General features: G+C 35.1%; 2 protein-coding genes across 2 annotated transcripts; both read right to left on the bottom strand.

Moving 5' to 3' along the window:
• Nucleotides 1–42: 42 nt before the first annotated feature.
• Nucleotides 43–10431, bottom strand: LOC125236240 (aldo-keto reductase AKR2E4-like). The gene is made up of 7 exons (XM_048142926.1): nucleotides 10405–10431; nucleotides 9651–9734; nucleotides 8693–8857; nucleotides 7354–7470; nucleotides 6500–6667; nucleotides 1277–1477; nucleotides 43–797 (listed from the first exon to the last, which is right to left on the bottom strand). Exons 1-7 carry the CDS (start codon nucleotides 10414–10416, stop codon nucleotides 609–611), a joined length of 936 nt encoding a protein of 311 aa, XP_047998883.1. The 5' UTR covers nucleotides 10417–10431; the 3' UTR covers nucleotides 43–608.
• A 4715-nt stretch (nucleotides 10432–15146) lies between these two features.
• Nucleotides 15147–16616, bottom strand: LOC125236587. Its single transcript, XM_048143445.1, has one exon. It carries the CDS (start codon nucleotides 16422–16424, stop codon nucleotides 16104–16106), a length of 321 nt encoding a protein of 106 aa, XP_047999402.1. The 5' UTR covers nucleotides 16425–16616; the 3' UTR covers nucleotides 15147–16103.
• Between the last annotated feature and the right edge of the window lie 9789 nt (nucleotides 16617–26405).

The raw sequence follows: 26405 nt of genomic DNA, 5'->3' as shown, positions 1-26405 counted from the left end.
TGATAAGATTAATGATAAACTACGTTTATGAAAACAAAATAATAGGTATTTTATAATTATAATGTTATAAGTAATTTAAGTTAAAATTACAAATGGGGAAATCTAGAATAATACAATTAATTGACAAATATTTTAATGAGGAACCTACTATTTTGAGTACCTACTCTTGTGTTTTATTTCCGATATCTTAATATTTAATAAAGTACCGATTTGAGTAACTCAATGCAAAACTCTATTAACACTTTGGTTAATCATTATAATTATGATGCATTAAGCATCATAATTATGATGCAAGAAATACTGATATAGTATGTTTAACTCAAAAATCAAAAATTAAAATCTAATTTTTCGTTACATTTACTACGAATATGGTGCTGATTCTATAGATATTGGTACACAAAGGATCACAAAGTACAGTATTAACCCTTAAATGCATGACCTTGACAAAGATTTATTTAAATTTGAATTCTGACATGCTGCCAATAGAGTCAAAAATGCATGATGCATATATACATCACTATACATTTAAGGGTTAACGAGTTTGAAAATATGTTTAATTCATATGCGCCTGGTTAATATTTATTCCTACTTATTTCACATCAGTTAATCTAATCTTTATTAAAAGGGTAATACGGGTGATCGAACCAGAATACACCCTTGATAACTCGGGTATTGCTGTTAAATTTGTTGATAGCTGCAATCTCTTCTTCTGTCAGTTTGAAATCGTAAATGTCGATATTCTGCTTTTGGCGATTCCTGTCTGATGATTTGGGCACAGGAGCTGTTCCACGATCAACCTTTAAATAAAATTTGTAAATAGTTTAATTTAAATTAACTATAGGTAAATAAAGAGTACCTAGCTTTCGAAAAGGGTGGTGAGAAATTCCCTCTCGTTTCCGATGGTAGGAAATTTTTCATAGTTCTTCTGATCACTACTATATGTGACATACAAAGTTCTAAGTTTGGTCTACCTCGAGTAGCGTTGGAAGTCTTAAAATGAAAAAATAAAAAAACCGAGCAAAACGCACAAATATCTTTGACACAGAAAAGTTATTAATCATCAAACATTTACAATGGTGAAGTATTGTAGACCAATTGTAGATTAATGGTCATGCAGCATATGATGAAGTATTGTAGACCAATTGTTAATTAACGTCAAAGTCAACAATATTTTGTAACACAAATGTAAGTAGGTAGATAAGTAAACTACTCAAGTATCAGAATGCAAATGATGTGGAATTGGAAAATAAAACTAACTGAACGGAAATGGACTTACCAAATACCGCAGCACCACTTGGAACGTAGTCTTTCCATATTTCTTCCCTATCTTCGTCAGCACCGGGTCATCAGCTGCAGGAGGTGGGGACTCCAGAGACTCTCGGTCCACCATGAAGCCGAATGGGCTGTGGGCCATGACCACGATTCCTTTCTTCTGGCAGTAGGATACTAATGATTCTTGCGTCAGAGATGGACTCACCTGCGAATTGAAAGGAATTATTTTTGAGTAACGTTTCTGAAAATGCATTAAAGGATTTGTAAGTACCTAGAGTAATTATGATCAACAGGGGGTTCAGAAAAATGGCCTTTTTACTAGGCTCCTTTCTAAGGGTTCGTTTCAACCAGAGATTGCGCTACGTGGATGTGTAGTCGAACCGATTAGCGTAGCGCTAGTGGGAACGGGTTCAACTAAGCTGATTGGTGGATATCAAACACATAGCGCATCTCTAGTGGAAAGGCACCCTAAGAGGACAATATTTATTTTGTACATCTTTTATTTACAAATTTAATGTAATTTGAAGAATGTTTCTCCACACAAACCAAATTGTGATGCTCGATAGTTATCGTTAGTAGCCTAGGAACCATCCGGTCTTGCTACTACTGGGAAAATAACTTAATTCTATAACAGTACTTTTTATGTCACCAAAAATTAACTTTGGTAATTTGAAATAGTTTTTTTAGTTAAGCCACCAAAATTTGTGACAAAAAACGTATAATAGAATTAAAAAAAATATATTTTAATTCACTAAAAATCAGGCGAAAATGGAATCAGGACTTTTGTTTTAAATTCGACTACTTTAATTTATGACCTTTATAACACATTAAGAAACCACCTATTTTTGTGAATGATACTTCGTAGTAGCAAAAAGCGGACTAATTAAATCAGTTATGACACAAGCAATAAAAGGACAAGTGAAGTTATGGTTGTTTTGTATATACATTATGTGTTGAAACACTATGAAAACTGAAACCACCCCAAAAACAAGACGGATGTTCAATATTTTACTAGCTCGGAATAACATTCACGGCAAAAATTACATAAGCAAAAAAATTGGAACAGACTTTTCGTTAGGATCATAATAAAGAAGAATAAAAATTAATCCACCTTTAAATGCTCGCCAAGAAGCGCTAAAACCACATACGTACGTACTGAAATAAGTATTTTCATGTTCTTCTTACCTACAAACTCTCTACCATTGACGATGTAATTTCCTGCATTATTTCAAAAGTGACTCATGTGTTCAACCGCATTTTCATTACATCATGGTATAATAATATATTTCGTCGCCACTACTATCGCTTAAATAGCTCAGGTTGTACTAGCGTAATGTAAAATGACGGACGGTCCTGATGTCGTGGGTTCGATCCCCGGCAGTCGAAATGAACTTTTTTTGGTTTTTATTTTTATTTTATTTTTCTTTTACCGCCTTTTTACCCCCTTTATTTAAAATATTGTTTTTTTTTGTTGTATATAACATTTTATTTAATGCTGTGAGTAATTTAGGTACAGTCAAGATATTTAATTCTCTAGCCATTTTAAAATGTTATTAGACACATGTAATGCAATAAGGTCGAAAACTGTATTTCAGTATTAGTATTGATTGAAGGTAACCTAAGGTTCAACATCGTTCCTCCCCGCAACCGCAATACTCTGTCTTAGCTAACCATCGCTAGACGTTATGCCCTTGTAATAAGGATTACAAATGTACAGTGACAGTTGTCCGGTATGACTCATAGATTTATATATTATTAAGCTAGATTGAGTTGTTAGGCCAAAAAGTGTGTCCACATGAGAGGGTAAAGTTGGGGCTGGTGTCCCTCTCGCACTTATTGCCACTGTCAAAATTATTTGAATGACGTCATCACTGTCATTATTTGGGGATACCAGTCAATATTCAAAGTTACTACCAAATCTACTAATACCAAACTAAAGGTTTTTTTTAATTGCGCAAATCTTTGGTTTTATGGCTTCATAATAATGACTTACCAATTCGCTACAAGGTATTAATATCCTTGCCTCGATATAATACAAAAATAATTTAAGAAGTTTATTAACTTAGTTATCATACAGGTAAAAACACTACTACTATAGTAATCTCTTTAACACTGGTAACACGTGCGATAGGGACACCAGCCCCAACTTTGACCCTCTCATGTGGATACACCTTTACTATCCTAATAAGAACGTTTTTCTGCACCGGTGATAAAGTTCAATTTATTATGGCAAAAAAAGTGTGAGCTCAGTCCCTATTGAAAGTCCATGGTATGACTCAATGAAAAATTGGCTAAATAGTAATCGGAAAACAAGCAAAAAGGGTAGAATATATTTCTATAAGTTATTTCGTTGGATTACATTACAAAATGAATGTATAATACATTATAATACTCGTTGTAATTGTATAGATTTAAATAAATAATTTTATTAGTTCAACTTAATGACCGTCAAGGAACAAAAACTAATTGAGTCGCTATTAGACCGTTTTCACATTATCCGATCCGATAACGGATGTCGGAAGGATATCAATAGATGAATCCAAGATTCCGCCTGTAATGTATGGGATATCGGTCCGACATCCGATATCGGATCGGATAATGCGAAAACGCACTTAGGTCTACATTTTACACTTTTGAAAACCAAGATTAATTAGAGTCAGTTGTATGGTCGGTATGTAGTGTAAATAAAAAGTCTAAAAGTAGTAGGTTCTTTCTATACTTTTTGCTATGTATTTTATATTTCAATAGGCAGGCTTCTGTACCCATATTACAGTACTTTCAATATGTGCTATCCTATAATTAAATTCGGACACTCGCGTAGACACTTCTAATATTATTTGAATGGCATTACCAACATTAAATCTCCTTTTGAAAATAAATTTTAAAGAATATCCCACTATCAGATCAGAGCCACTGGTATTTAATTTAAAACAAATGCCTATAATAAATAAATCCGATTAAAATTTGGGTTGTCTGCTGTCGAATTTAATTATTTTCATAGAAAATATTTTAATTTGTATCCTTCCAGCTCGAGATTCTTGGAAGCCCTGTAAATTTTTCTTTGTGACAACAAGATATGTCATGTCAGGAAATTTACACATACATACATTACATACATTTATTGTAATAAACGTAGTACAAGCAAAGACCTTTACAGGGGACAGCTCAATCACATTTTTTGCCATACGAAATTAAACCTTATTACTGAAACAGAAAGTCGATCGTATCAGACTAGCGACAACGGTCCACATGAGAGGGCATTGTTTGGGCTGGTGTCCCTCTCGCACGTGTTGCCAGTGTTAATGAGGTTCCCATATTAGTAGTATTTTTATCTGTATATTACCTGACTTTATAAATTCTTATTTTATTTTAATGTTATATTCAAACTAGGGTTTCGATATATTTCAAAAAATTTGAAAATAATTATAATGTGATTATTTTGATGCCAGTAAATCAAAGATTTGTATAATTAAAAAATACTTTCAATTGGGTGTTAGTAGATTTAGTAGTAACTTTGAAAATTGACTGGTATCCCCAATTTATGACAGTGATGACGTCACTGAATAATGTTGACATTGTCAGCAAGTGCGAGAGGGACACCAGCCCAAACAATTACCTCTCATGTGGACACACTTTTTGACCTAACTAAACAATCTAGTTTAATAATTCTAAATCTATGAGTACAAGTGACCAAGATAAAGATGATACAGTAGGGTATTTTAAAGTTTATGTAATGAAGAAGTAAAATTGCGGCCTTTTTAACCGACTTCAAAAAAGGAGGAGGTTCTCAATTCGACTGAATGTTTTTTTTTATTTTTATTTTTTTTATTTTTTTTTGTATGTATGTTATTCGATATCTCCGAGAATCGTGGACCGATTTTCAAAATTTTTTTTTTGATCGAACCGGTATAATTTAGGTATTTCTATTTATGGAATAAATTGGAAATATCTAATACCTACATACTTATTATATATTGGTAGCGGCTCCATTCGTTTAATATTCGTTCGCAATTCATTTTGACATTTAAGTCATTTGAGCATATTATGACAAAAGGTATTTTGATAAAGAGTTTTTAGTGTGTCGCAGTTCCATTTGCAATTTTGATACTTAGGTCTTTATACACTATGTTGGTTATGGCATGAACGATTTTTTTCCTAAGCAGATAAGAAGTTAACGTTATTAGCATCAACAAGAATGTTATAAATGCAATTTAGACCCAGATTTTTAAAACATTTTTGTTATGAATTGTGCGTCCTTGTATTTAATGTCATTGCAGTAGCTTGTACTCATCAACTTATAATATAAATAAAACCTTAAAAAATGAATTAAAAAAGCTGTAAAAACGTATGCGACGACTGAGATTTGAACTTGTGACCTGTGGCTTGTAAGTCTAACGATAATCGCCGGGGCTATACCTGGCCGTGACATATGGGTCGAAATTAGACTTTGCATAGCTTTCGCGTGTTTGTAACAAGCGTTGCTTCAACGATTCTGAAGAATGGAAGAATACATTTCACAATATGACGGAGATCTGTCAAATGGTAGAAGAGAAAAACGTGAGATAGATGTATGTACTGACAAGTATATACTCTTTTCGACGACTGTCAAATCGCATGCCTAAAATAAATATGTAATTTTTTAAATTACTTTAGACTTTATTATCCGTGGGAAACGTCTGTTTTTAATCTACCTAAAATATTACTTATGTAGAAATAGGCATGTAATGAGGAGGAACACTCAAAGGATACGACAGATGGCGCCACCCTATTAGTCCGTGAGACGTGAGAGCGAGAAGCTGATAATTATTATTTTTTTCTCTCTCTCACACATATGAATGACAGTGACATGCCTAGACTCTTGCATAGGCGCCGCCTGGCGGGGTAAAATGTCAGTGTGCCTCCTCATTTACATAGAAGAACGAAGAACAGAATAAAAAGCATGAGACACGGCTCATCACCTACTCTTGGCCCAGCTCACTTAGCAAAGCTTTTGGAAAATATTTTTACACAATCTGTTATGTACTTATATAAACCAGTTAATCCCTGTCCTTTACAAACAGTTAATCCCTGTCCTTTACAAAAAAAATAGGATAGTTAAAACAGAGCATTCCATCAAATATCCAAAAGGTACATTAAATCATATATCAATGTTTTCGATATCTTTTGACCTATCCAAAGAAAGTGAGTACTAAGTTTTCACTATCTTCCATAACCTCATTAGTAGTACCTCTATCTGGTTCACCGCAGGTATCGTGTGGCTGTTGGCGATGATCCTGTCTATCTGCTCGCGGTTGAAGTTGGACACTCCGATGGATTTAGCCAGCCCTAGCTTTTTCGCGTCCTCCATGCCCATCCATGTTTCAAGGTAGTCTATATCCGCCAGTTTATCATTAGCATGCCCATCCATGTTTCAAGGTAGTCTATATCCGCCAGTTTATCATTAGCCTAAATATATGAATATGAAAGTTATGGTTAGTATATTCATTAATCTTATATTTGATTTTTAGATCCAGCCGGCGTATCATGCTTCTAATTTTATCACTTATCCACGTGGATAAGACGTCTGTCACGCTTTAGCAAGTATGTCAGTGTGAGAGTGACAGATGTCTTATCCACGTGGATAAGTGATAAAATTGGAAGCATGGCTGAAGAAGATTAGGTAGGTAAGAGGAAGAATAGGTTACCTATGTCAAGAATGCATGAGATAACTAAAGGGGTTGTCGTCTCTATCAATCGAGACGTATAGTTGTCAATTCAGTATGTAAAGTTTATGAGACGTAGGTAATGAGTTGTATTTAGTTGTACCGAAAAAAACAATTCTGCAATCAGTAGTCGCTGTTGCTAAATAAATAACATTATGGTTTGTCCAAAAATGTAACGATTAACTACTTATGTCGTCCATTCTTTGTATTTAGGATGTATACTGTCACAGTTTCGTTTTCTTTCAACCCCTTATTTGCCAAGAGTGGCACTGAAGCTTTAGTAGTTTCATGTGTTCTGCCTACCCCTTTATGGGATACAGGCGTGATTGTATGTATGTATACTGAAAAAAAAGTGATGTGGATTAGGAAATAAACGAACCTTTTCACCAATGGGGAAATGTATGAGGTATAAGTCTGCATAAGTCAAGTTGAGCCTTGCCAAAGCTTCTTTTAACGCTGGAACTACGTCTTCTCTGGAGTGCTTGTCATTCCAAAGCTAGAATAATAAATAAATAAAATCAGTCCTCTCCTTAATTTTTTTTATAATACGTCGGTGGCAAACAAGCATACTGTCCGCCTGATGGAAAGCGGTCACCGTAACCTGTGGACGCCTGCAACTCAAGAGTGTCACATGCGCGTTGCCAACCCACTAGAATCTTGTACACTCCCTTTTGCTGTGTTAAGTACATAGCAAAAAGGAGTGTACAAGTTCTAAGGAGGGTTCGGGTTGCCGACCGCTCAAAGGACAATAGACGGAACAAATTAGTTCCGTACGTAGGTCCTTTCGTCACCAGCACAACGCACCCTCGTTGAACTCTGGCAGTCTTACTCACCGGCCGGAACACAACACTATGAGTAGGGTCTAGCGCTATTTGGCTGCGGTCCTGTAAGGCGGAGGTGCTACCCCAGTTGGGCTCTGCTCTAGATTCGAGCGAGATGATATCCGCTATGCTGTGCCCTACCACACAAAGCGGAATATCATTCGCTATGCCCTACCTCCTATACATAATTCGCTGCTGACAATAGTTACATTTTCTGTCGATATTTAACTATCTGCTAACTGGTTGGAAAACTGCATAGCCGACAAATGAAAACTTAATTATTTCTAATAAGTAGATACCAAAATGTGTTTATCTTCTTAAAATTCCCCTTAAATGTTTTATTTGCTTATTATAACCCCATCTTGTTAAAAAGTCTAACATTATGTGATTACTGATTACTATTATTTAAAGTCTAGGTTGAAATTGAATAAAGAACACACGTAATTAATGATTAATTTTAGAATCGTCTAGACGGGAGGTGACATAATATTTTTCTACTCCTGAATATTTTAGTCATATGTGTATAATTTATTAATAACCAAATAAATACAAACCTGATCCGCCACACCCTCACTCCTCAGTTTTGTCCGAAAAACATCATCTGGCCGAATGGCATTTCTCCGACGCGAAACGAAAACGAAACGCCGCGAAAGGTAGTCTGGCTCTGTCGCGCCAATAGGCAAGAGCGATAGAGATAGATATCTAGTTTCGTTTCATGAGCGTTTCGTGAGCGTTTGTGCCAATCGGCTAGCGGTTCGTTTCATGAGCGTTTGTGCCAATCGGCTAGCGGTTCGTTTCATGAGCGTTTCGTGAGCGTTTGTGCCATTCGGCTGCACACCCTGTTCACCGTTCATCCAACTTTAAAAACTAAAGTATTCTTAATAACCCTCTAAATACCTTGGTTGTAATAAAAAGATCCTCTCTCTTCACAATCCCTCGCTTCACCACATCAGCGATGGCTCTGCCTATTTGCTCCTCATTCTCGTAGATGACTGAAGTATCAATGTGCCGGTAACCAAGCTCGATGGCTGAGATAGTTGCTGTAACCGCTGCTTCTTTAGTCTGTGAAAACCAAGTGTCATCAATCATCCTCCTCCTTGCGTTGTCCCGGAATTTGCCACGGCTCATGGGAGCCTGGGGTCCGCTTTGACAACTAATCTCACGGTTTGGCGTAGGCACTAGTTTTACGAAAGCGACTGCCATCTGACCTTCCAACCAAGGGTAACTAGACCTTATTGGGATTAGCTCGGTTTCCTCACAATGTTTTTTCCTTCACCGAAAAGCGACTGGCAAATATCAAATGACATTTCGCACATAAGTTCCGAAACTCATTTATACGAGCCGAGATTCGAACTCGCAACCTCCGGATCGAAAGTCGCACGCGTTTACCGCTAGGCCACCAGCGCTTGTGAAAACCAAGTATATCTTAGCCAATGTCTTGCAGTAGCACTCCAAAGGATTAAATAAGACAAAAAATATTGAGTACAATTATAGTGAAGGACAATTGAACCAATTTTGAAGTAAGGTCTGTGATTTAGTAAATACCACTGTTCCCATTTTGTGGAGTAGTCGTACTACGAATATGAATAGTGAACCCACCGAGCGAGTTTTAGGTGTTCAATTATTGAGATTTTTCGATTATTGGTTATACGAGTGTCAGTAAATCACAAGAAAACGATAAATTAATAATCCATACTAAGTTTGTTTGTCCGTCTTTCACGGCAAAACGGAGCGACGAATCGATGTGATTTTTTTAGGTGGAGATAGTTGAAGGGACGGAGAGTGACATAGGCTACGTTTTGTCTCTTTCTAACGCGAGCGAAGCCGCGGGCAAAAGCTAGTTAAATATACTTACTGAATTATGCGTCCCAAGTGCAAGCATTGGCATCTTATTGCCATCGTTCAGCACTTTTACTGGAGCCAGCACCGCTGAGGCAGCCTGGAATTGAGAATAGATGCACGACAGTTGCTCATGTTTTTAAAAACGCAAATAAGTAGGTATATAATAATTAGGCTTAGGACTTTTTATGGCATACCGTGGTTCTAAAATCCGTGGAGTCGACATATGAAAAATTTTCGAAGTCTAAAGTCAAAGTCCAACAGTATGATGTCATATTAAATATAACTATTTATACATACTGTCACAACGTTACCTAGTTAATTTTAATCGAACGTAGTTAATATTAACTAATAAAGTTATTTATTAGTAAATTTTATCATAATCCTATATAATAATACCAAAAAATTACTATTAAGATAAAATCAACTACGTTCAATTAAAATGAACTCAGTGACGATGTGACAGTGTGTATAATATTTTTATTTAATGTGACATCATACTGTTGGACTTTGAGTTTGACTTTGAAAATTGTTCATATGGCGACTCCACGGATTTTAGAACCACGGTATGCCATGAAAAGTCCTAAGCCGAATAATAATTCGATACCTGGGGGCCGATTTTTGAGTCTCACGGCGTTCGAAACTCAAAAAAACGTCGGCCCCTACGCATGGAATTCTTGGGAAACGTGGCTGTTCGTGGAATATTTCCTTAAAATCATTGGTGATGATGATACTGTTCCCGAAAAACTTAAAAAGGTAGATGGTCTAACCTGTCGTCCCATTACAACACATAGATTACATAAATTTATTGTTGGGGCCATAGAAACATCATCAGGTTGCAAACACAAGCGTCTCAGCTTTGATATTTTTCTTTATGATTATTGCGTGCAAAATTAACTTGGTCAAGCTGAGAATAAATAACAATTGTGATTTACCTGTTGATTCATGTATCTTGAATTAAATATGACTCACATAAACCAAAGCTTCCGGTGATTTTTTCACAATACCGGTGCATCATCTTATTTTTCTACAGAAAAAATTAAGCGTTGGAAGCTCCGGGAATTTCCAGCTGTCTAACTTGGGCCATCTTTTACTTTGATATGAAATAATTAAGTAAGTACTTACTAAACTATAAGTAGTTTCATAAATCAAGTCTAAGGAATACAAAATATGAATCCAATAGGGGAAAAATTTATTCAAGTAAGGAATATTGTTGGTGGTCACATTTTAAATATGTTTTTTAAAACAATCAAATTCAAGCCAAATCTGACATTGTCTCCTTTTGGAATGCGAAAGTAAGTTACAAATTGTTTAAGGAAAATCTACAAAAAATAGTACACACCAGAATGTAACTTTAACCACTATGAAATTAGTGACCTAAAATCGCAGATAAATTACATAAGTTTTTTTTTACAGTTTAATCAATAGATAAAAAACTCACGTTTAGCGTCCCAATGGCCACAAACAACACGAGACCCGAGATCATTTTGCGCGCAAAGATGGTCTCAGACTACATGTGATGAAGCGACGACCTTACGGGTGCGTCTTGACCAAGATCCTTGGTCACAGTTCACGATACGTCCACGATTTTACATCAAACCAGTGGGATATTGTTTGCGCCTCCACGACTCAGATTAAGTATATCATCAGGTAGTTTGATGAAGCAACGACGGATGTGTGCACCTTATTCAAAATACTTGGTCACAGTTCACGATACGTCCACGATTTTACATAAATCAAACAGGATATTATTTGCGATACGTCCACGACTAAGACTATATGGAAGTGTGATAAAGCAACGACCATACGATTGGTGCGTCTTGTGACAAAAATTGTTGGCCACAGTTTACGATACGTCAATAATTTTTATATAAAAACTTCAAACGGTTTGATAAAGAAACAAAGCGTTTGATAAAACGTCTAAGGCTGGTGCGTCTTGTACCTAGGCTTGATGGTACATAGATACGTCCACGACTATATATAAATTCAAACCGGTAGAATAATTAGTTATGATGTCGACAATAATTGAGTCCTAATTATAGGGAATCCCATGTGCTTATAATTTGTAATTGCTTCATCAAATGAAAGTTACTGTTTATATAGATACGTATAGATAGATATAGATGATAAATTACACATGGACTAGGTATGTATGCGAAGGATAACATAATGTATTTCGTAACTTTATGAGCCAATAGCCAATGTAGAATAAGCATTTGTACGCCAAGAGGCATATCATGAAGGACTACCCTGTACATAACATCTAAATTTTAATTTTGTTCATGTTTAACAAATAAAGCATCTTATCTTATCTTATCTTATCTTAATATGAGACCGGTATTTACACGATTTTCTGTATCCTCACAAGTATGTGTAAAAATAATGTCGCCAAAAAGCTTTAAATAAAATCGGTATAAGTGCAATTACGATAAATTTTGTGATGTATTGAACTTTAACTGTGTTGTAATATTCAAAATAGCACGAGCACTGGCCACTAAAAATAAAAAAGTGGTTCCTATGTTACATGAGCCATATCATTTATTTATTTATTTAAACTTTATTGCACAAAATATACAAAAATGTACAAATGGCGGACTTAATGCCAAAAGGCATTCTCTACCAGTCAACCATAGGGCCAAACAGAGATTCAATACAAATGGTGCAGAGAGAAAACAAAAAGGTGATATCATTCTCTTCAAATCAAATCTGAGATCAATTAAATTGTTTATTACTCATTATGGATCGCAATGTGTAAATAAGACAAAAACTTTACATTCAAGTCAAACAGGTTTAGGTGGAATAATGTAATCGCTACAAGAATAACATGGTATGAGACACATACACAGAGGAAAATACTCTGATTCCATGCATAATATCATATCATGCATGCTCTAATATCATATTCACACACTATCAATTGTTTATTTGCTAGGGTCAATAGTAGGTATTTCAAGTTAGTTTGGTGTGAGAAATGTTTGTCTTTCTTGTAGAATTATTCAAAAGATGAAGAAAAAAATTAAAAAATTAACACCTGCGGCAGGACTCGAACCCGCGACCGGACCGGTCCAGCCAGTCTGACTAAGGGCCGAAATGGAGAAAATGGAGGGTTAACCCGAGGGTTAACGCACCATTTTGTATGGAATTTGACAGATGACAGCCCACTAACACCGAGTAAAATGATTTTTTCAAGTGGGCCTAACTAGTCAGTTAAGTCAGAGTTCTACAAGAGTTGTGCTGTTTTTTCTATGACTTCCCAAAATGCAGAGGGAATTTCAGTGACAGCAGTCTCTGCTTGATATCAAAAAATCATTCAAAAGCAAAGTACTTACCTACTAAAATGTCATCATTAATACCAACCAATTTTCATTAATAATTATGAGTATTTTGACTAGGGAGCGGATTCCAAGTAGCGATTTAAATAATATTAATATGAATATGACTGGCATAATTTATTATTTTTTCTACATGCAAAAAAAAATGTATCGGAACATAAAAGTAAAACCTTTTCTGGATGCTTTTGTGAATACTGAGCAAAAACTATGATAAAAAACTGTATGTTGATTTTTTTTAATAGTTCATTTAAGGTCTTTTCTTTAATATTTCTTCTGCACATTGATTTGCACAGTAAAATCTTTAATGATGACTGACAAAACATAGAAAAATGAAAATAATTCGCTTCCACAATGCTCACAGAACATTGTTGCAAAAATAACATTAATTTAATGTAACTATTCAGCTCAGATTGCGTTTTGCGATGTTATAATAATAGAATAAAATACCTTATTATAAACCACATGACATGTATTTAAAAAAATTGCACTCATATCCATATTAATTATTTAAATCGCTACTTGGAATCCGCTCTCTAATTATGACATACCTACCAAACCTGGTCTCTGCCAAGATCATGCAAGCTTGTTCCAACCCTGGAAATGGCTGGCAAATACTGACGTTCGAGTATTATGTCCCTAAGAAAAAAATGACTATATGACTACATATCTCGAAAGCGGTCACCGTCACCTATGGACGCCTGCAACACAAGGAGTGTCAACTGCGCGTTGTCAACCCATTAGAAACTTGCACACTCATTTTTGCTGTGTTAAGTACACAGCAAAAAAGAGTAAGGTACAGCAGCAGGACAAATCTTGACTGGGGGGCAAATGTAACTGGTCCATTTTTTCCATGTTATATAACGTTTGCATTATTAAATAGAGTGTCCACCGGTTATATATGGTAGGCGTGTTCAGTGGATACATGTAGAACTCAACATCATAGTGTAATAATGGAAAAAATGGATCAGTTACAATTGCCCCCCAGTCGATATTTTCCCCGCTGTACCTTATACAAGCTCCTAGAAGGGTTTGGGTTGCCGACGACTCAAAGGACAATAGACGGAACAAATTAGATCCGTAGGTCATTCCGTCACCAGCACACCGCACCCTCGTTGAGCTCTGGCAGCCTTACTCACCGGCATCGGCAGGAACACAACACTATGAATTGGGTCTAGTGCTATTTGGCTGTGGTCTTCTGTAAGGCGGAGGTACTTCCCCAGAGTTGGGCTCTGCTATAGATTCAAACGAGATGATATCCGCTGTGCTGTACCCTACCCTACCACACAAAGCGGAATATAATTCGCTATGCCCTACCTCCTACTAAAAGGTATATGTAGAAAAGGCAATATTTATCTAAGTAGGTATCAACGAAGATGTATGAAGATATTGCATTAAAATATTTAAATAAGATATGAAGTTGCCTTTAGGTACTTAATCGTAAAATATTGGGTTATAAGTTACTCATCGATGAATGATCTATAAAATTCAATACACATTGTAAAATTCTCTAAATTGTTTATTAAATAAATAAGATTAACTAACAGGTACACAACAACTTAGACATAATTGTAACAAGGTAACGTATCTTAATTCTATATACAAGTTATAAATAACCAATAAAATTATAAATGCATGTCTTGTTTTGGTATAAAATAAATGCCACTTACAATAAGATTTGCTATAGTAAATCTATAGCTACAAACATATCTATGATATGGTATTACTCGTACTTATAAAAATAATTTCGTGCTCTAGGTATATACATGATCATATTATATATATGATTTAAGTACTTACATCGATTTCGATACATTTTAGTGATCAATTACTTTCTTTTAATACAACTCACAGGCGGTATTGAACCCTTAAGTCTAAGGAGGGACTTCGCCTCCTTATGTGTGTTCTATCGCCTGTACAATGGGTTGTGTTCTGAAGAACTGTTTGACATGATGCCAACGGACACTTTTCATCATCGCACCGCTCGCCATCGACAGGGCGCTCATCCACACACCTTGCAACCTAAATGGTCGCGCACCGTGCGGTTTCAGAGGAATTTCCTCCCACGAACGCTCCGGCTGTGGAATGAGCTCCCTGTCGAGGTATTCCCGATGAACTACAGTATGGGGTTCTTCAAAAAAGGAGTGTACAAGTTTCTAATGGGTCGGCAACGCGCACGTGACACCAATTATGATGAAGATTCAAAATGCTGATTCAAATTATGATGAAGATTCAAAATCCTGATTCTAATTATGATGAAGATTCAAATTATATTTATATTATACTCATGAAATATGTATAGGCACATTCTAGGCACAAATCAAGAAAAGTTTATATGATATTTCACTCTTCTAATATGATGAGGATTACGCTGTTAAAATAATTCGGTTTCCTCATAAAAATAAATACTATAACTATGAGGTAATTGTAAGTAAATGATTATAAAAAAGACGCAATCATTTTTGTGTGTAAAACGTAGGTACAGTTACTACGTTTTCAAAAAAAAAAAAAAATCCTGTAAAATAAATAGTTATTTGTTATACAATTATATATTTAAACAATGTTTTCACCAGACCAACCGGAAAAGGGTTTCTTGATACTTCGAAAACCGCTGAGAACGCTTCATTTTATCCACAAGAGTCGAAAGTAATTTCATGCAAATTTTACTTGATGTCCTAAGCTGGTTAATTCAATTGACATTTTAATGAAGATTTGGAATCATGAATGTCTGTTAAATTGATGAATTTTATTTAGTTTCGTGTTTTACAGTTAATATTTTTTTTGTGTTGTTGTGGTAAACAATGTTGTGTTCACTCGGTGACAATGTTTCATTTTTTTTTCTAGTGATATAGTATATTTTATTTAACACATCATACGTTATTATACGTTTACTTAACACACAATCAAGATTCCACTTTTCTAACCACTCGCAACGCTCGGAGTTCGCTATACTTACAAATCTTTTGCTTGACCGGGCATCAATATTAGCACTTTTGAAACAAATAACTTTAATGTTTTAAGTTTGACAAAAAACAAAATAGTATTCACGGTCTATATCTCGGTCAATATAAGTATAGTACTTAATGTTTGTTGACTATAACCACAGTAATCAAATGCATAAAAACTGCTTTTCCAAATTACTAGTAATCGTCATCACCACCAAAGATACCGCCTTCATCGTCGTCATCACCAAACAGATCGTCATCATCGTCATCATCGTCGGCACCCGGTGGAACTAAAGCACCGTTCAACACGTCACCAACTTGCTCTTGGAAGCCCATCATCTTCGCCACACCATACACAACTCTCATCACCAGTAGCCTCGTGAAGTCCACTGGCGTCGTTTCCTTTCTTTGCAATGTCAACTGCTTCTCCGTTGGATAATCCCTCACTTTTTTCTTTTTCATTTCACAGGATGTAAACACCAAGCACAGGGTTAAAAGAATTATTAATCCTTTCATATTTGTTGAAAATTTTCCCGCCGAAACAAACGTCAAGTTGCGATGCGTTCAAAGATAAGACTCGTAATATTTCGATTTTTTTCGTTGACCGAGATGCTTGATGGAAAGTGAAGCCGTCTCAGTAGCCGACTAACGGAATGACTTTTGCGTCGTGTGTTCGCGTGCCGGCGCCCGCGCAACCATTGTGTGTCAGCTCCGCCAATATGTATGGATAACTGTCGTCAAAACGTGCGATCGCAAAAAGAAACGCTTACCGTTATCTATGTACATGAGACGAGTAAACGATTGGTTACTTTTTGTACTCTTTCTCTTTCGTTTCTCTTTGCGAAGCCGACGGTCAATATTGTCCGCCTGTCAATGTTTGTATTCTTTTTTACTAAATTTCGATGAGCGATGCGTTACTTTTACTTTCCCATTGCGTAGGAATGTACGGGCAAGAATGTTTTCTCCAACTCCACTAATTTGTACAGTGACAAAGAATGTGATTTATATTATATTCCAAAACTGATAATTTCTTCGCTGTAAAATTACGTACCTAGGCAACAATCCCTTATACTTACTAAAAATAAATATTTTAACGACGTAAAAAAATCAATTTTTTTTCGATTTTTTTTAATAGTTTATCAAGGCCCCAATCACGCAATCAAAATAATATTACCTAAACAATATTAACACAAACATCCATTTTTTAATTTTTCCTGCATTACTGTCCCTCTGACCTCTATTGCAATTTATTTTGATCACCAAGTTATACATACATAGATACTTACTTATCTTTAATTATTAACAATATCTACACAATAAAGTATATATCTACACATTATTCTCACGGTTTCTATTATAAAGTATGAAGGCTTTTCTAAAGAATAAGTATAATGATTTCTACCATTTCGTTGTCTCAACATGGCCTTGATCACGGGCGTGACTTGACTGTGACCTACTGCAACCTGCCGAGACATCAAGAAGATACGCCATGAGTGTACCACTTTGAACGCAATATAACATACTCATTGTAAGTTGAGTTCTTAATAAAACTAGCTATTGTTTTAATGTGATTTTCGGAACTAAATACAAAACTTTTGACTGGTACACGGTACACACTTCAATCATTGCATTGTATTAGCTATTGAAGAAAGTGTCAAGAACTCATAGGTACATTGTTAGTTTTCAAGACACAAATCCATATGCCTGGAAACATTTTTAAGTTTCTTATTGTTTATTAGGTCTCCTCATCAGAAAAAAATAGAAGACAAACGCATAGTAATTTCTTCCAAACAAAATACCTATATAAGGTAACGCCGCCAGTGTCATGGTGTCCATGCCGCAAGCAGACCTACTGGAAGGGGTATTTTCTTTGTAACTAGGTAATTACTGTAGGTATGTACCTAAGTATTTTTATATGTATGTAGGTATAGTTTGTTATGTAGTTTTATTAATTTTTATATTTAACTTTAGTTTTAATGGTATGTACATACATACATATCACGCCTGCATCCCATGAAGGGGTAAGCAGAGCACATGAAACTACTAAAGCTTCAGTGCCACTCTTGGCAAAAAGGGGTTGAAAGAAATCGAAAATGTGACATTGCAGTGACAGGTTTAATGGTATGTTTAATCTACAATTAAGTATTTTATTTAATAAAAGATTAATCCTATAATAATTTGATTTTACCAGAAAATCTAAGCTTCGCAAAGAATAAACATAACCTTCCTTAGTGCGTTTTCACATTATCCGATCCGATGTAGGATGTGGGACCGATATCCCTTACATTACAGGCGCCATCCTGGATTTTTTCCATTGAAATCCTTCCGACATCCGATATCGGATCGGATAATGTGAAAACGGACTTAGGGTAAACTTGCCTCATTCGGTGACACGCCAGCCTAATTCGGTGAAACAACCAAAAACCGTCTTTCGGAATAGTGCTTCAAAGCTTGTATCACCGAATTAGGCGTGTCACCGAATGAGGCGAGTTTACGCTACGCTTGGATTGTTCTTGGAAAAATTGAAGTCGATTAAAAAAAGACTTTAGTATCATGAAATAAAACTATGGATACGGATTAAATCGCTTATAATGAATTTATAATTCATCCCGAAAATCTATATTATTTGTGGTCATGGTTTGTTAATATTTCTTGTATGTGGGTAGCTTTTGCACATTGTAATTTTTCCTCAGTCACCCGTTGACCACGAACGCTGTAAAGTGTTCGAAATATCAGGATGAATTATAAATTCATTAAACGCGATTTAATCCGTTTCCATAGTTTTATTTCATGATTAACTATCGCGGTAACCGAAGACAATATTACTTTAGTATCAATTTAAAAACAATGTTAACGAAGAAAGTGTCAGACACGGTGAAATGATCTCACTTGCTAATACGCTGACAAAAAATCTGGAAACATCGGATTTTCATAAATCCACTTTCGATGGGTGATCAAGCGTTGCGTGCCTTCGCGCTGAGCCAGATTATTGGGCTTGACATTAGTACATTATTTAGTATCCACGGTTAAGAACAACATATAGGTGCATTGGGATAATATCGAAGCACGAAATGCTCGGGTAATTTCGAAACCCGAATCTTGATGTGATGGAAATAATGGTGATTTTTATGTGACTTTCAAAATCACACCAATGCACCATACAGTCGCCACCAGATATATCGAAGCTGCCAAAGCTCTCACAAATATTGGAACAGGCACTAGAGGTTCCGATATTAAAATTTGTGAGTTTGGCAGCTACAATACACAGTGGGCCTGAATAACCCGAAAGATTTTAACAGTATATTACTGACCACCATATAAACTTTTCTGGATTACTGAACCAGTGAGCTACAACCTCGGCCTTGCCGTCACTTTCCATCAGGTGCGACTAAGGTCAATCACTGGCCAGTTTATAATTAAAAAAAAATTATAACATTATTGGTACAGTACAGTCAACCAATTGTAATCCTCGGCCACTCTAGAACCCTGTCGTTTTGACACCGTGCTTTATTTCACTACACTCACTCACTCGCAGTCACTTTAACTTTTACTGTGAAAGGGTTCTTCAGTGGCCTAGGATTCAGATTGATTGACTGTACAATCATCATTATCTATTTACTACGCTTATCACAGTGATAGGTGAAAGTTGGCAATGACAATATATGTAAAGACCATTTGAAGGTATGGTAATTACGAAAGCAGTTTGTGGGTTGAGCTAGTACCTACTGCATCGTTATGTTATTTTAAGTGTTTTAACCTTAATCTACGGAAGGTGAAATCAACAACAAATAACAAGTAGATAAAAAAAGACGAATAACCAATAGCTTTAAAAATGTTGTTCAAAATTATAGAAACAATCGGGAGACAATGAAAAACATAGTAAGGCCGAATATTAGGGTGTTGCTTATTTTATCAAAGTTAAAATGGTCTATGTCTTCCCCCCTCAAATTGTTCTCTGGTACTAAGAAATCGTTGTAATCAAAATTTTCGAGGGTAATCAAAATTTTAAAATGGAAAAAATCGGAAAAAAAATACAAATGGAATAGAACAATTTTAAGGGCTACATCTTATCGAATATTCACAGTAGTTATTTTTAAAACAAAATTATTAAGTTGACGATAGCCTAATTAAATATCTTTCTCACAATTAAATAGTGCGATCACAATCTCAATTAATCTAGAATACCTGGGTAGCTAAAGAAAATGTTTACTCGAAAGTGGGTTGTGATCACTTATCATTCTTATCAACTTATCATAATTACGTGTATTAAACATAAATAATGATACGCATGCTCTAAATGGTTAATAAAATGATCATAATTAAACATTAAGTAGTGAAATTCTTTAATAAATATCGTTTAATTGCTGATTAACACGAAACGGATAGCAATTTTTACAAGAACATCAGTTGCTTGATATTATCTTCGGTTAGATAGTTACTCATGAAATAAAACTATGAAAACATATTAAAATAAAATTGCGCTTATTGAATTTATAATACATATTATAAAATTCATTATAAATCCGCTGTACTTAGGATATGTTTAGGAAATTTAGCGATAGAGGGCGTGAAAAACAATTATATGCCGTAGTGCAAGTTGTTCGCTAGATGACACTGTTACCCCCGCAAACTGGGTAACGACTTGTTGTCGTAAAATATATAAGTATTTTTTGATGTTCAAATTGTTCGCTAGATGTCGCTGTACCATCTGCAAACTAGCGAACGACATTCTATGGTTAATTATATGTAATTAAAAATTGTTAATGTTGTTATTGTTATCTTTTTTGGCAAATAAGTCCGTTTAGAAATAGTTATGTATGTCACTGGTTGATGAATGAGTACATCAAACCTATTTAAAAATCCCGCCATAAATATGTGGCGTTGGCGTTCCATGTTTAAAGGGTCAACATGCTTTTATGGACAGTCACATGGAAAGTTGTTGTAACTTAATAATAGATAAATAAATAAATAAATAAATAAATGTTATAGGACATTCTTACACAGATTGACTGAGCCCCACGGTAAGCTCAAGAAGGCTTGTGTTGTGGGTACTCAGACAACGATATATATAATATATAAATACTTATATACATAGAAAACATCCATGACTCAGGAACAAATATCTGTGCTCATCACACAAATAAATGCCCTTACCGGGATTCGAACCCGGGACCGCGGCGCAGCAGGCAGGGTCACTACTGACTGCGCCATTCGAGATGGCGCTGCATTCGAAAATCTTGACTGATGACATGACTCTATACCATACTATATTCAATATACTCTATGTATAAGAGGCCAGCTAGCATAGCCGAAATGACAATCGTAGACGAAACGCAATCAGGCACTATCGCGCCAACACGTAAAAGCGATAGAGATAGTAATGTAGAAATTGCAGAACATTCCCAAAAAGCGGAAACATTCTTGAGAATATTTGCAGAACATTCCTGCAACATGAAATTTATTGTTTAAACGAGAGAATATACTTGAAATAAAGTTTAAATGGGCATAATATAAAACTATATGTTATTATACATATAATATTGTCTATTAGAGTTATCTATTTTGTTGACAAGTGATATTAAGTTACCAATAAGTTGCTTAAATTCTCACTATATTTCAGGGAACATTTCGACTTTCAGACTTCACAGTTTTAGTCCTGACTTTTTTAAATTAGGTACCGAACTATTATTTCTTGATGCCTGTCATGATCTTTGGTCATGTCAAAAAAAAAAAAAAAAAGATCGCTGTCAGGATCGAACCTGAGAACATCGGCATACGAAGCCAGCGCACTACCACGGGACTACGTCTTGACTTTCTGAGGACGACGAAATCATGGTATAAACTACGAAGTTACTAAGTATTCTGATAAATTCTCGTTCTCGAGAACATTCTCAGAAGTTACCGAAAATTCTCATGAGGAAAGTTCTGCAACTTTGGAAACTTCTCGTCCGTGCATTGCTAGATAGAGATAGCTATTACGATAACAACGAAGCGCCGGTGGCCTAGCGGTAAGCGTGTGCGACTTTAAATCCGGAGGTCGCGGGTTCAAACCTCGGCTCGTATCAATGAGTTCTTCGGAACTTATATGGGAAATGTAATTTTATCAAGAAAATCGGACTAATCCCAATAAAGCCTATAGTTACAGTACATATAAGTTACCCATCGCTTGAAAGGTCAGATGGCAGTCGCTTTCGTAAAAACCTTTCTGAATATTTTCATTTTGGGATGTTTTTGACAATTTTATTTACTACATTTTAATATAATGTAAAATACCCAATAATGGACGGTGATGCCATTATGGACAAAAAAACACGAATCCTTAAAAATAAGTATCTTAAATTAGTTTCTAAAAACTGACGGCAATGTACCATAAACTAGAGTTGTAGAGCTGTTTCATTTTGAATTTTCAATTAATTCGGTTATTTCTGAAGGATTTGGCGACACCACCACCACCACCAGTTTACTGAAAAAAATATCATGACGAATTCTTAGTAATGTTGCTAAGAGAGTTGAGTTCATGTATAAAATAATTAAAAAATAGTACTCGGTGTAAACTTGAATGAGTTTTACTTAGTGAATTAAGCATGAAATAAGGTATAAAACATACTAGTTTGTTGCTCCAAAGATATAAAGAAACAGCGTTATTTTGCGAGTGTCCATTACTGGAACCGAAAAACTGCGTATCTCCTATAATGGACAAGGAACAATTTATTTACAAAACCAAAATTTACAAGAAACAATCCTATGTTAAAATAACATAAACTAATTTTATTTATGGTATATAAGATTGACTGATTGAGTATCAGTTGGCTTTAAAAGTAAAATTTTAAATTTATTTCACTGTCCATAATGGGGGATCCATTACTGGAGAACTGCCGTCCATAATTGGAGAAAAAATACCTAGTTTTAATTTGTTAACTATAAAGAAACCAACAGGAGTATCTATTCTGCAATACGCTTGAAATGTAAAAGAAGGATAGGACATTCAAGATTTAACACGCTTAGTGGTAGAATTTTTACATTTATCAGTGAAATATCAAAAACAGGCGAATTTTTTTCTTAAACTGTCCATGATTGGGTTCGTTACCTTAAGCTTTCATTATGTAAATGAAATCGGTTTTTGTTCTTAATAAATAGGTAATTGGGTAGCTTAGGCTACTAGATAATGTTTTAACAACGTGTAAATAGATTTAGTCAATTGAATTTTATAAGTTTATAACAAACACTGCTAATAATTTAATTGAAACTATTAATGAACAATTTATACATGTATGACTAATCGTCTTAACAGTATCTTTGCTATCCTGTATATATTAAAATAATAATATTCATTACACGCAAAACTTTTATCGATAAAAATTCAACGATCAATCAAAGAGTTGCATTCAAATGTCAAATTAACCGATTATCTAAAAGGCACAGGGTCTGTAGCCAAAACCACAATCGTTGACGCTACGTGGCGGACAATAGCCAACTGACTCTGTCGTCGTGTGAAAGAACGATAGAGAGAGAAATAGCTATGATGCGCCACGGAACGTGGGAAGAGTTCAAATGTCGAATTAATCGATTCCCCAAAAGGCAAGCCCTTGATTTCTAATCGATGCATTCGATCCACTTGTCGATTCCGAATCGGTATCGGCCTGCCAGAGAAAGTGTTATAATTATGTAGGACGCAACGGTTGCGTTTTTGATAATGGAACGTACCCTAAATTATATACTTACAGGATGTAAAGGAGAATGGGCACTGTTGTAGGGCGGTGTCCCATGAGTGCATACAAAATGCCCATTGTCCTTTTAGTTTCAATGGCAGGCTTAACATTACATTATGGTACGGACCGGACGGGTTTTTATGTGATTTTACCGTAAAACACTTGAAATCGTAGAAGAAATTGTATTTTTGACCCTTCCATTGTACTTATTCAGAACGCACCTTAAGTAACATTGCAATCTCAAAACGCGTGAAACGGAACGCACCCAAATAGATTTTTCTTCTTGATTCTTAATTCGATATGAAATTATTTTTACGTTCGCATCACAAGATTTGTTAAGACAATTTAAGGTGTGTATGTGGATTGAGTGAGCACCTTCCGAAAATAAAAAAAAATATGCTGATCATTTAGTAAAAGTTCTAAAACAATTGTAAAACGAATCTCTGAATTTGTAAAAAGATAAATCAAAAGATACAGCCATTAACATGTGCTCACTCAGTTCTCACAAACTACCAACGAAAACAGTGAATATATTCATTTAACATATTATAATATTTATATACTAACATTTAGTAAAAAATAGGCCAACCTACCTCTATAAATATTAGATCACCTAGTGACGTATTAAATTTTTTACAAATAGTTTCTTATGCTCACTCAATCCACACACTTTTGAAAAGCCGAATTTTGATGAAAAACATAAGATTTAGACCGCTATTATATGTGTATAGTTTAGTAAAAGTGAAATGGGAATTTGTAAAATACAAAACGAACCACTAACGTGTCAGGTTTTTTTATAATAAATTTTTGTAAGTGCTCACTCAGTCCACACGTTTTGAGAAAGTTAAAAATGTAAATATCTTACGATTTGTAGCACCTAAGACACTCGAAAGTACTTCAACATTTAGTAAAAATTTTTACTAAATATCCACCATCTAATATTTTATATTCGTTGTCTGGTTTTAAAGATATTCAGACATAACTTTTCTCATACAAATGTATCAAGTAGGGTGACTACACTATGTCGGCTCCTGATTTTCCCCACCTTCCCATTGTCATATTGAGATTGGGGAGTTTCGTTCGTTCAATTTTGATAATATTAAACTAATACCATATTAATTATCCATCTGCAAACTGTTTTTAGGTTATGTTCTTGGCCTAGTGATGATGTGTATTGTGTAATTTTTATCGACGTCAGGATAATAACCATATCGACATGCATGCATTAAAAAGGACATGAATGATAATTGGTAAGAAACAAAGAATATAATACTTCACTAGTAAGAAACCAGAACCTGGTAATCTAATCGCGCTAACAGATGAGCGTACCGGATTTGTAAGTGGGAGCGAGAAATAGTTATTCTTTTCTCGCTCCCACTTACAAATCCGGTAAACTATTATCAAAATTGAACGAAACTCCCCAATCTCAATATGACAATGGGAAGGTGGGGAAAATCAGGAGCCGACATAGTGTGGTCACCCTACTTGATACATTTGTATGAGAAAAGTTATGTCTGAATATCTTTAAAACCAGACAACGAATATAAAATATTAGATGGTGGATATTTAGTAAAAATTTTTACTAAATGTTGAAGTACTTTCGAGTGTCTTAGGTGCTACAAATCGTAAGATATTTACATTTTTAACTTTCTCAAAACGTGTGGACTGAGTGAGCACTTACAAAAATTTATTATAAAAAAACCTGACACGTTAGTGGTTCGTTTTGTATTTTACAAATTCCCATTTCACTTTTACTAAACTATACACATATAATAGCGGTCTAAATCTTATGTTTTTCATCAAAATTCGGCTTTTCAAAAGTGTGTGGATTGAGTGAGCATAAGAAACTATTTGTAAAAAATTTAATACGTCACTAGGTGATCTAATATTTATAGAGGTAGGTTGGCCTATTTTTTACTAAATGTTAGTATATAAATATTATATGTTAAATGAATATATTCACTGTTTTCGTTGGTAGTTTGTGAGAACTGAGTGAGCACATGTTAATGGCTGTATCTTTTGATTTATCTTTTTACAAATTCAGAGATTCGTTTTACAATTGTTTTAGAACTTTTACTAAATGATCAGCATATTTTTTTTTATTTTCGGAAGGTGCTCACTCAATCCACACACACACCAATTTAAGCACAGGGAGAAAATTGTCCTGTCTGGGACATGCCTTTACAAGAAATTATATTTAACACTTTCGCTACCAAGAACCCGACTGTCGGGTACACCGCTCGTAGAAGCGTAGCCGATTACATGGGTTTCCCCGTATGTAGCGAAAATGTCGTAGCGCCGCGTAGAGCCCGGTTTCGAAAGTGTTAAAAAAGTAACTAATAACACGTTCGGATTTCAAATATTCTTTGCACTCTTGTGGATAAATTGCGATTTTGCGATCTGTTTTTAAAGAATAAAAAAGTCCATTCCGAGCTAGTGAGGTGAAAAGAAATATGTTCAGTATAACCAAAGACATACGTAACTCCGTATAGACAGATGGATAAAGTCTAAAAAAAACGTACCTCAAAGCCCTACAGAAAAAGGTAAGGTGGGGTAGATGGCTTTACACCTTCGGGGAACGCTCGGCTAGATGGCGCTAATATTAATATTTGTCATTTTAACACATATCAAGCTAACTAAATTTTAGAGCTGTTGTTATAGTAAAAGTTGCTGGTAATCAACTATATTTTCAGATAGTGTTTGTGGTTGCACCTTTTATGTTGTATTAGCTTTTGCCCGCGTCTTCGCTCGCGTTAGAAAGAGACAAAAAGTAGTCTATGTCACTCTC

Source organism: Leguminivora glycinivorella, chromosome 19 (genome assembly GCF_023078275.1).
Source record: "Leguminivora glycinivorella isolate SPB_JAAS2020 chromosome 19, LegGlyc_1.1, whole genome shotgun sequence".
NCBI classification, from domain to species: Eukaryota; Metazoa; Arthropoda; class Insecta; order Lepidoptera; family Tortricidae; genus Leguminivora; species Leguminivora glycinivorella.
This window is presented reverse-complemented; position numbering and strand designations above follow the sequence as displayed.